Source organism: Lontra canadensis, unplaced genomic scaffold (genome assembly GCF_010015895.1).
Source record: "Lontra canadensis isolate GAN:19392208 unplaced genomic scaffold, GSC_riverotter_1.0 scaffold59, whole genome shotgun sequence".
Classification (NCBI taxonomy): Eukaryota; Metazoa; Chordata; class Mammalia; order Carnivora; family Mustelidae; genus Lontra; species Lontra canadensis.
In genome coordinates, this window is record NW_022631053.1 from 9,593,279 (window position 1) to 9,605,570 (window position 12,292).

At 36.5% G+C, this 12,292-nt stretch overlaps 1 protein-coding gene across 2 annotated transcripts in view; it reads right to left on the minus strand.

Moving 5' to 3' along the window:
- TMEM117 (transmembrane protein 117) overlaps nucleotides 1-12,292 on the minus strand; it is a 469,463-nt gene that overhangs the window by 75,426 nt on the left and 381,745 nt on the right. For both annotated transcript variants that reach the window (XM_032876977.1, XM_032876978.1), the window contains one exon: nucleotides 9,446-9,605. In XM_032876977.1, coding sequence (XP_032732868.1) covers nucleotides 9,446-9,605 — 160 coding nt within the window. The remainder of the gene's footprint in view (nucleotides 1-9,445; nucleotides 9,606-12,292) is intronic.

A 12,292-nucleotide genomic window follows, 5' to 3' on the forward strand; every position in this document is an offset into this window, starting at 1 on the left:
AGAGAGAGGGGGAAGCAGGCTCCCTGCAGAGCAGAGAACCCGATGTGGGGCTCGATCCCAGGACCCTGGGATCATTACCTGAGCCAAAGGCAGAGGCTTTAACCCACTGAGCCACCCAGGCACTCCAAGAATCTGCATTTTTAACCAGCATACAGTTGACTCTAATGCATGGTCACAAGAATCATCTGTTATGCCTAGTAATTCCCAGGCACCACTGCACACTTACTAAACCAGAAACTTCTGACAGTGTTCCTATAGCCAGAGAATTCACATCTTTGTAAGAGTACTGGTGATTGTTCTCATCAGGTAAGGGTGGGAATCACCACCTTAATGTGTATCTGTCTTAGCAGATCATTTCTGCAGCGCATTGTTATGCAGACTCCATTATCACATTATTAAGTTTTTCCTTAGCTAAAATCAAAACAATCCTGAATGATTCGTTGTAATTCAAAGCATAACCCTGAGACTTTTTCCAACTATTAATCTGTTTTATTCTATCTAAATGATGTAATTTAGGTATATGAAAATATCATATTTCAACTGCATTTTTAATTTGCCTGTCATAAACATCCTGTAATGTGGGATATGAAACATTGTCATGCTATAGATGACAGTGTGGATACCTAGAGATGAAGTGACTTAACCACAGTCTCACTGCTGTTAACAGTTTCTGTCTCCTCCCCGTCTCTTTCGCTCTCTCTCAAATAAGTAAATAAATCTTAAAAAAAAAAAAAGAATAGCTACAGAGTATTAGCCCATCTCATCGGGGAACAGGATATTGGACATGAATGTCTGTCGGTTATATTTAGCATATATACTATATATAGTATATATGCTATATATATATATATATATATATATATATATATAGCATCACCTATACAACTCTGATCTGAGGTATAACCACACTCTGAGTTTGAAAACTACCTCAGAGGTGCTGGAAGCCTGGTAAGATGGTGGAATGTATGTCTTCAACATTGTACTTTTTAATCAGACACAAGTGGTACAATGACAAGTGGTAACTGCTACATATGACTTCCAGGGCCAACCATGATACACACGCAAAGATGGGTGTAAGAGTTAGGGCTGGAATGTTCTTTCAGGGTGATGATCAAGTACTGATAATTCCATAGCACCTGAGGACAATGATGCATCCATTAGAAAAATATGAATTTGAAGGAGTTATATCTTGCTGCTTCCATGTGGCTTTGAAAAAATTACTGCTCATGTGCAACAGTATAGAATTTATCTTTTGCCAGTTTTTTTAATCATGTTTTATCTCTCTTTAAAAAAATACCTCAGGGACTGAAGCATTTAAACTGGTATGAAACTTGAATGTCTCTATTTTCCACTTGCTTAACCGAATCTTATAATTCCTTCAAGCTACATTCTTCCCAAATTATCCTTAAAGACTTGAGTGATCTCTTGTACTCACAATAATCCTTCATAGAACTTACTGTCTGTTTCAAACTGTGATCTATATCATATGTTAACCAGACTATTAGTTTCATTTTCAAGAGAGTGTGTTTGTCCCTCCAGTACCCATGACTGGATTCTAAAATTTGTCTGCCTGGTAACCCCCGTGCTTCCAGTTTATCTTTTACCTTCTGCCAAATTTTCTTGATACCATAGGTCACCTGCTAAGAATTGTTCTCTGGTACCTCCTGTAGACTGTCCACTTAGCTGGAATCCCCCACACTATGTGGACATGACTTACCATAAGAAGTCTTTCTACTCCTTGGAGGTTAGTCACGGGGACTACCAATAAACAATATATTGGGGGAACCTGGGTGGCTCAGTCCTTAAGCGCCTGCCTTTGGTTCAGGTCATGATCCCAGTGTCCTGGGATCGAGCCCCACACTGGGCTCCCTGCTCAGCCGGAAGCCTACGGGAAACCTTGTCCCTCTCCAACTGCTTGTGTTCCCTTTCTCACTGTCTCTGTCAAATAAATAAATAAAATCTTTAAAAAATAATAATATATTGAGATTCCCCTTGGATTATCTGTCTTCCCACTAGGTCAGGTGATGTCATTAGTACAAAATGTTGACAGTAAATAAAACAAAGATTCCCCCTCTTAGGCACATATCATGAAGACCGTAGGCATTTATGGTTAATGTAGATATAGCTTAATATCTAAACCAATTATTCCATGGTATCATGTGGGACTGACAACAGAAATTGCCATTACTGTGTTTTCAAGGAGGAGTGTAACCCTTGAGTAAGAAAAATGGAGATGGAAAATAATTGTGAAGAAGTGTTTAAAATACTTTGGAAAAAGTTAGATAAAGTATTCCCAAAACTGAAGACCATGTTAAAACTGGTGGCCAGACATTTAAACAGCCCTTTCCTTCTAAGTAGCCTATAAATAAAATCAGTCAGAACAGCTTATCCAGAAAATATATGCCAACTTGTCAAAATACCATTGCTATTTAATTAAAATAGGTTCATGCTTGTTGCTCTGCCTATGTTCTAAAGTGACTGATTCCACTTTCAATAGCTATGACCTCAAAAGGAGTGCCCAACTAAAGTCAGGTGATTGGAGTTTTAAAATAAAGTCTGCCAAAAGTCATCATGTCTTCTATTAAACTAGTCGACCTACTTCTGAGAACCATGCATGAAACAAAAAACAACCACATTTTGGATGTTACAAGGTGAAATGTTTCTAGATGCAATTTTCATAATTATTTTTTCAGTGCATTAGGAATTACTTTTCAGGAAATATCACTTTTCTCTAAGTGCTTTTCAACTAGACCAAAGAGTCCTTTTTAACACTTAACTGAGCAATTCATTCAGATTTTTATTTGGATATTTAATTATAGTAAAATCACAATTCAGTGAAAATGACCTAATCTAATATTATTGATGGCTCATTCTCCTGCTGTTGGTAAATATTTTGCTTCTTGAAAAATCTCATGTTATTTGGCTTTTCTGAAATAATGCTGCAATCATTCATTTATTTATTCTTTCATTCAAAAAATATGGTAAAACTAATGCATTGAACAAGGACTAACTGTGGGAGTGAAAAAATTGAAAAAACATGTTTTTCTCCTTGAGCAGCTCACATGTTACAGGAAATATGTAAGTAAATAAATATGAAGGTACTAGGCAGGTATGTAGATAAATTACAAGAAAGAGAAGTATTGAAAAGATTTATCAACAGTGTGAGGATTCACCAAAATACAATCCTTGAATCTTCCTTCTTCTCTTTAAAAGTCTTTCTTCTAGAAAACTTCTTTCATCTCCTTGAAGCACATAAAGCTGATACGATATATGTATGTTTTATATTATGTACCTATTTATATACATAAATCTAAAAGGCACACATAACAGTAGGTGATGAGGAGAAACTTTCTAGAGGAGAGGATGCTAAAGAGAAGAGGTTCAAGGCAACACCTTTCTGTACTTACCTATAAATTCTCAGAAACTTATCTTCTCACAGCTTCCTCTGCCTCCTGGGCACTCTGTTCAGCAGATGCTATCTTAATGCTAGACTACACTGATCCAGTTGTAAAACTCAACAGCTTTTAATATTCCCTACACTAATCCCCTAGGGTTTAATTATGTAAAGTATTTAGGAGAGACAAAGACTGCATGGAAACTTAACAAGAGATATAACACTTGATCCGTCTCCATGATCATTACCATTGATTAATCCCACCTCTCTCTACCCATTGATCCACACTGGAGAATTTTACTGGTTCCTCAAGTTATCCCCACTTATACCCATCTTTCTGGCTCCACACCTCTCCTCCCTATCTCCCCGTCCCCAAACCCCCCAACTAGTCCTTCTCTTCCTTCTCTCATTCTCTTTCTTCCTATCTAGTTAAAATGCACAGAATGTTCTTTATGTTATGAAGACGAAGTTCCTTTATTTTAAAGCCTTCATAACAGGAACTAGATTTTAGGATGATAGGGGAGATGAATTTTAAAAGTGGCAAAGGTAGGAATATTTGCTTTTTACCTCAATAAAAAGTTCTTCTAAAGACAGTTTTCCTAAAATGTCTTTTCTACTCATATTCATTCTATTAGATTATGAATTCCTTTGTGATTACAAACTCCTGTGGACTGTATCATTAATCTTTTTTTCCTTTCCCTCTGTCCTGTGTCTCCAGCACCTGATGTGATATACAGTATGAATGAATTTGTAAACGTTTTGTTTACTTTTTTATGTCATTCTTTAACAGTATTTTTCCAATTTTATTGAGGTGAAATTAATAAAATTAGAATATACTTAAACTGTACAATATGATGATTTTATATATATACATTCTGAAATGAGTCTCACCATCAAGTTAATCAACTTTTCCATTACCTCATGTAGTTACTTTTTTCATGAGAATGCTTAATATGTATTCTCTTAGTAAACTGCAAGGATACAAGATAGTATTTTTAATTACAGTCACCATGTTGTACATTACATCCTCTGAACTTACTCATCTTATACCTGAAAGTTTGTCCCTTTTTATCAACCTCTCCCTATTTTCCTCAACACCTGGCAACCACCATTCTACTCTTTGTTTCTATGAGTTTGGCTAATTTTTTTAACTTGAGTACAGTTGACACACAATGTTACATTACTTTCAGGTATACAACATAGTGATTCAACAACTCTCTACATTATACTGTTCTCATCACAAGTATAGCTACCATCTGTCACCATACAATGTTATTACAATATTATTGAATATATTTACCTATGCTGTTCTTTTTATTCCTGTACTTACCTATTCTATAACTGGAAGGCTGTATCTTCCACTCTGCTTCATCCATTTTGCCCATCTCCATCTCCTCCTTTCTGACAACCATCAGCTTGTTCTCTGTATTTGCAGGTCTAATTCTACTTTTTGTTTTTTTTCCCTGAGTTTTGTTTCTTAGATTTCATATATAAAATGAAATCATATGATACTTGTCTTTCTCTGTCTGACTTATTTCACTTAGCATAATACCATCTAGATCTATTCATGATGTTGCAAATGGCAAGCTCTCATTTTGTTTTCATGGCTGAGTAATAGTCCGTAATATACAACACACGTTCTTTATCCATTCATCTATAGATAGACATTGGGGTTCTTCCATATCTTGGATATTGTAAATAATGCTGCAATAAACATAGAAGTACGTATATCTTTTCAAATTAGTGTTTTCATTCTCTTTGGGTAAATACCTATAGTGGAATTATCAGATATGATATTTCTATTTTTAATTTCAATAATCATCAGGGAAATGTGAATCAAAGGCACAGTAAGATATCACCTTACACCTATTAGAATGGATAGAATAAAAAAGACAAGAAATAACAAGTGTTGGTGAGGATGTGGAAAAAAAGGAACCCTCATGCACTGTTGGTGGGAATGCAAACTGGTGCAGCCACTCTGGAAAACAGTACAGAGGTTCCTCAAAAAATAAAAAATAGAATTCACCAATGTTTTCTGAACCTAATGGATCAAAACTGAATTCTTACTGTGATGATTATAATACTACTCTTTGCTGGAGAAAATTGTCTTTTTGTTTTGTCTTTTCAAACTTTAGCTGCCTATCCTTCTACTGTCATCTCTTCTTTGAAGTTTTGTCCTACTATTCTGTCTACACTGACCTCTTCCTCTCTCTCTCTCTCTCTTTTGAGTAGGTGGACTCCTAGGACACCTTTTTTTTTTTCTTTGATTACAGTACATTACATTTTTAACTATTACATAATTTAGGTATATCTTTTCTTCAATCTAACGAGAGATCAATGGATGGAACATAACTGCAAATTAGGTACTTATGCAATGAACTAAAGGAATAAAAAATCAAAGGCAAAATTATAAATATTAAACAGAATTTGAGATAAGATTTCCTCAGAGAGAAGAATTTTTACAATTCTCATGTTCTGTAGAAATGTGTGATTTATAGGAGTCACATATTATATTTTACTAGCATCTATTTATGCTTTAGTTCTAGTGGTTTTACTAAAACTACAGAAAAATGTGACACAACAAATGATTTTTATGATAAATGTAGAAAAATCCTACTTAATAGTCATAAAAATAACCATACTTTCTCTACAAGTTTTCAGAATTGACCTACTATGTTAGGGTAAAATCTTTACAGAAGTAGTGCCATTTTCTAAAGGTTTCTTTTCTTTTTTAACCCCAAACTAAATATCTTTTGATAGTGTAAGTTGAATTTTTCTAGTTTTAGAAAAGTCTATTGCTTTTAAATCACTTAAATAAGTCTAATGAGAAAAAAATCTTTTAATAAAACTATTCCCTCCATTTCCACTAATTATTCTACTTTTCTATTTTTCTTTTGTCTGAAATATGTGAATATGGAATGAAGCAGATCATAGTTTAGTTGGTTTTGGACTTGTTAGGATATTTGTATTAAATATTTTTAAATATCTTGAACATATACGTCTTCCAAGGCTCTGCTTCCTAAAATTCATTCTCTTTCTTAAATGCTCATGCACTAGTTCCCAAAATTTCAACATGAGGCTCCCAAAGGGGGACAGAGTTTGCATGTGACTCAGTGCTCAAGTGTCACTTCTTTATCCTCAGCAAGCAGTTATTACTCTGGGCATACTGCTGCCCATGTGAGACTCTGTGGTAGGGAGACTCCAGGGATATATGGTTAAAAGCTACAGTTCCTGCTCCACAGAGCAGGAAAAAAGTGACGTAGTGATTTGTAGTCCAGGTAAAAGGTGCTGCAAGAATTCCATGGAGGAAGTGATTACATGGTTTTTATGAGAGGGAATTGGCACGGTGCTCAATGGCAGGGTCTAGGTGAACAGAGCAGAAGGAAACACATTTGGAGAGAAAAAGACATCCTGGAATAAGTGTGCTGTGGTCAGGGGCCAAACAACAAGCCCTTTGGTCTGCGCTAGAGCTAGAACCTAGGAGACAGGTGAGAGAAACACAGCCAGAGCCAGATCAGGGAGGCACTGAGTGCACACTCTTGGGGTCTGTACTTTATTCTTGGACAATGTGGAGTCACTGTGGCTGAGAAGAGGCATGGACAGAATGGCATTTCAGATTGGAAGTTTATGAGGCTGAGCCTCATAGAGTGTATGGGACAAGGGGACTTCTGGAAGCAGAAGTATCCATAGGAGGTTATTTGACAGTTGTAGAGAGGAGAGTCAGAACTGAATAGAAGTAGAGAAACGAGAAGGAAGGATTATGCTACAAGAGACATAGCAAAAGAGAAATCTACTGGCCTGGCCAGCTGACTCGGTACTGAAGGACAGAGAAAAAGAGTTAAGGGCCCTACCTCTTGGGCCTCCTTTTGGACTCTTCTTCATATTAGACATCAACTAATTTGGCTTTTAAGGCCCAATATCTCTCTGCTCTTCTGTGGACTCACCCCCAGTCATCTCACTGGTGGGTATGATCCAGTCCTTGCAATCCTTTCCCCAGGAATGTGAAATTAAGCCTGACAACTAGATAGTATACTCCCTCTGAGGTGCTGGCTGTAGCCACTTTCTTCCATGTGAACTGGGAAGCTCAAAATCCTGCTTTAGAATAAGAGAAGAAAACGAAACAGAAGTTTAAAAAAAAAAAAAAAGAGGAAAGATGGAGAACGAAAGCTAGGTCTGGGTTCCCTGGTACACTTTGGTCTCTGCTTTCATGTGTCCCTAAAAAGGAACTGCGTCCCTCCTGTTTAATTCTGTAGGACATCCTTATATTGCAGTGATACATTCTCCCTTTGATGGAGCTAGCTCCGCAGGGTTATTTGTTACTTGCAGCCAAAATGGTCCAAACTGATACATTCCTCAGCAGGAACTCTGTTTTCAGTCACTCGGTGCTTGAGCTACTCTCTGAACATTTGAGCACTCAACTGACTCCACATGTTCATGTCCCTTGTTTCATCTAGAACGCCTTCCCCTTCCCAGTCCTGCTGACTCTGCCTGCATAAATCCTGACTATCCTTCCTTTCTTCTAGACCTCTTTACTAAGTACTTTTTGAGTGAGTCCATAACACCTATAAATTGCAATGTTACATTTTCCCTCTCGAGTCTCTGATTTTAGTGACCTTATTGGAACAATAATTAAAACGATGTAAAAGAGGGTAGGAGGTGACAGATAGTACTATAAAGTCAGGAAATGTATACTCTCACATATACAAATTTTTAAAAAAATCTAAAAGACGATGGTCTACTTGGCTACTAATACCTTTGATTAGGCCATTTGACCAAAGCAGATACTTCACGCAAGGAAGTGTATCATTTAGGAGTATTAGATGAAAGAAGATAAGAACAGCCTCTAAACAAGTAATGCATCATGCATTATTGCATTAGTGTTTCAAATTTGATTTTATGAGTATCCAGAGGACATCGTATAGCAAGTAAGAGACAAATATGGAACTTACCATGCTTTCTTAATTTGTCCACTATGCTAAACTAGCCCACAGAAAATAAAAAATACATCAATTTTTAGGTGAGACATTCAATTTCATATAATGTTTTAAATTGATAACATATTTTATTGTTATCTACTAAAATAGCAATATACTCTAGGAACCATCTTGAACCTAATGCCTGGGCTATATTATATAGCAAAAACAAAACAAAACAAAACAAAAACCAAACTGTTATTCTCTTTTAAGATACTACAGAATATCACTTCTTTGCCTCTAGAAATGAGAAAACCAATCTGCCATCTTGTGAAATCTCCCATAAATTTGGAACACAACTGTGTTTACCTTCCCTTCAGCGACTGTGGCCTTTGTTCTGGTAACTTACAATGCCTCAGAGGGGAAAACCCCAACTGCCTCCTAAAGCCAATAAGAAGTCTAGCCAATGAATGGACATTTAATGAATGAGATAAAGTGCCAAGAAATAGTTAATGTTTCTTTCAGCCTCATACAAAGGAACGTTCCTCCATTTGGGGGTCCTAAGGCCCCAAAGCATCCTCGGCAGATCACACAAGTAGCAGTGGTTAGAGGAATGCTATTGTACAAATAGTCTGGTGCTGAGCAGGGCAGAAATATTGTTTACATGAAAATGGAATGATCCCTAGTGAGTACCGAAAGAAAGTGATAATTTCCATAACCAGAAAAAGCATTTTTACATCATTCCATTTCAACTGCCATAAAACCCTGAGTTGCTCTGGCAATGGCTTATCCCTGCCTTGCTGGCTTTATATCATCCTCATCTCTGTAGCTTTTCATTTACTAAATGACAGGGTTTTTTGTTGTTGTTCTGCCTTGTTTGAAGCCTTGGCAGAAAACATCACCATGCTGTACGGTTTCTCAGGGCCCACCTTGCAATGTTCATACAATGGATTTTTGGTGCTCCTTTCATAAAACCCCAGCTGGCATATCCTCCCACTAAAACTGATGAAACCATGATCAGAGAAGACCCCACTTCTTTAGCTTTGTGGAGTTGTCACTGTACATACAGTGTTAGTTATATTGGTTAATAAAGCCTAGAGCGGCTTTAGGGAGAGAAGGGAAACAGGAAAACACTTACCTGCATTACAATAAGGAGGTCAAAGACCAAGATAAAAGAAGCCAGGAATGCTCTGGAAACTTCATCACTGGGCAAAAAACCTCGATTCAGCTTATCCCAGCTGATCCAGTCAGTTGTAATGACAAGTACCACCACAGAAGTCAGAGTAAAGAGAACAGTCCTGCAAGGAACAAGACGTTCATTAAAGAACATGAGACATAATGACGTAGACAGGGAAGACGCTTGCGATCTGTGCTGTATTCGGGGCCTACCCTTTGCCACGTACCCTTTGTCAAGGCATAGTCACCAAAATGAAGACGAACAAAGAAGTAAACTGCTTCCAAAAGCAATTAAAAAAAGGTATGATGCTAGCATCCACCGCAAGATCTTCCCTTAAGAACATGAAGACAATGATTATAGAACAAATAATTATCCACCAAAATATTACGAATGGCCTTGGCTAGTGCAATATGTGTCCCAAAGAGAACACTGGTGTGTAGCTCTCATTACATGTGCGTCATTTACTGAAGGTAGCAGACATGCCTATGTAAGAGCATAAGGCAGATGGTGAGTGACTGAGTTGAGTCTTAGAATTCTATTACTGTCCTACAAAAGAGAGGGATAGTGAAACCAATCCCATCATAATCCTCACAACCTGAGGAGTTCTGTGGAACACCCTTACATGCCAACAGTGTAGCCATTTCTCCTCATAGGTCTTGGGTCATAGATGGCCTAGTGACCTGTCCAGGTCATACCATGTTTGATTACCCATTCCTTGTTATAAGATACTAGGGGCCCAACCTTATTTCTTATCTTTCTAACCCCCATAAAATCTTATATAATTATATCATATGGAATTCAACGAATGTTTTTGGGAGTTGTAACAATTAAGATTTTTATAAAAATCAGGTCCTTAAATTAGGCTTTATTTTTTATTTTTTAAAAGATTTTATTTATGTAGTTCACAGAGAGAGCACAAGCAGGGGAAGCAGCAGGCAGAAGGAGAAACAGGTTCACTGCTGAGCAGAGAGCCCACTGTGGGACTCCATCCCAGGACCCTGGGATCATGACCTAAGCCGAAGGCAGATGCTTAACTAAGCCATCCAGGAGCTCCTCAAATTAGTTTTTAATATTGACATTTAAAGTAAATCTGAAATGTGTAATGTGCAAAGTAAATGAAAATGCAAAAATTTAATCTGCCAGAGAATTACCTATAATGTAGTTTAGCTTCTGCTTGCAGAGCTATATTGGTATCTGGATATTGTTTGGAACTACAATGAGAAGTCTATGGCTATGCCGCCCTGAACATACCTGATCATGTTTGAATTGTAAAAGAGAAAATAAAAAAGAGTAATTATTTTGTATTTTACTTTCAATACAGTAATCTTTATTGAAAGACAGAAAAGAAAGAAATAAAGGGAAGAAAAAGAAAGAAAGAAAGAAAGAAAGAAAGAAAGAAAGAAAGAAAAGAAAGAAAGAAAGAAAGAAAGAAAGAAAGAAAGAAAGAAAGAAAGAAAGAAAGAAAGAAAGAAAGGAAAGAAAAAGAAATGGAAAGGGGAAAAAAGGAAATTTAAAAAGGAGAGAAGAAAAGAAAAATGGAAAAAAATATATGGAGGTGAAATAACACCTTAGAAGAACACAAACCCATTTTGGAAATTAACTGTTTTTGCCCTCTGATGTCTGATGATAATTGATACAAAAAGACAGTAATATGGACCATCCTAGACCACCTCTTTAAAGTTGAACAAAGCAGATTTCTAAACCTAAACACTGGGTTTCCTTTTCACAACTTCTTATTCTATAACAAGTTATACTTTGATAGAATGAAAATAATGGACCCCCACTTAGATTTCCCACCCCAGTAGATAGTAAAGATATATTTAAAATTTTTTTGAAAAATAAAAATTTCTAATAAAACTTAATTTTATTAAATTGTAAACTATCAAAAACATTTCACACATGATCTCCAAAATATAAATTACAGATCATCTCAACTACCATTTAGAATACCTTTGATCATTTCCAGAAATTCAAATGGGTTAGTTAAGCATGGGAGGAATCCTAAATAACTATCATAATTCAATAGAAAGAAATAGCAAATACTATACGGTAAAACATAAAAATAAAGGGATTTTAAACAAATTTCTCTCCAGGTTAAGTCAATTTGTTTTTGTTTTTGTTTTTTGTTCTGTGTCTTTCTCCTAAGCAAGTAAAAAGTTTATATATTTCATGAAATAAGATATCTCTGAATAGCATATATTGGCCCAATAGTTATCAGTCAGAACAATGCTCCTTTTATCATCCTTCTCCTCTATTCTTTTTTTTTTTTTAAGATTTTATTTATTTATTTGACAGACATCACAAGTACGCAGACAGGCAGGCAGAGAGAGAGGGGGAAGCAGGCTCCCTCCTAAGCAGACAGCCCAATGTGGGGCTCGATCCCAGGACCCTGGGACCATGACCTGAGCCGAAGGCAGAGGCTTTAACCCACTGAGCCACCCAGGCGCCTCTCCTCTATTCTTAATAAGACTTTCACCCTTATCAGGATGAGATGGCTTCTCTATCACCAGAATTTCATCCAAGGATCAGACATTATGAAAGGAATAAGTGCCCAGAAAGACATTCCAGTTGGATCTACCTTTTTTTTTTTTTTTTTTTAATTCCACTATAGTTACTATACAGGGTTATATTAGTTTCAGGTGTACATTATAGTGATTCAACAATTCTATACTTAATGCAGTGCTCATCATGATAACTGTCCTCTTAATCCCCTTCATCTACTTCACCCATTCCCCCGCCGATCTCCCCTCTGATAACCATCAGTTTGTTCTCTATAGTTTAGAGTCTCTTTTTTGGTTTGTCTCTTTA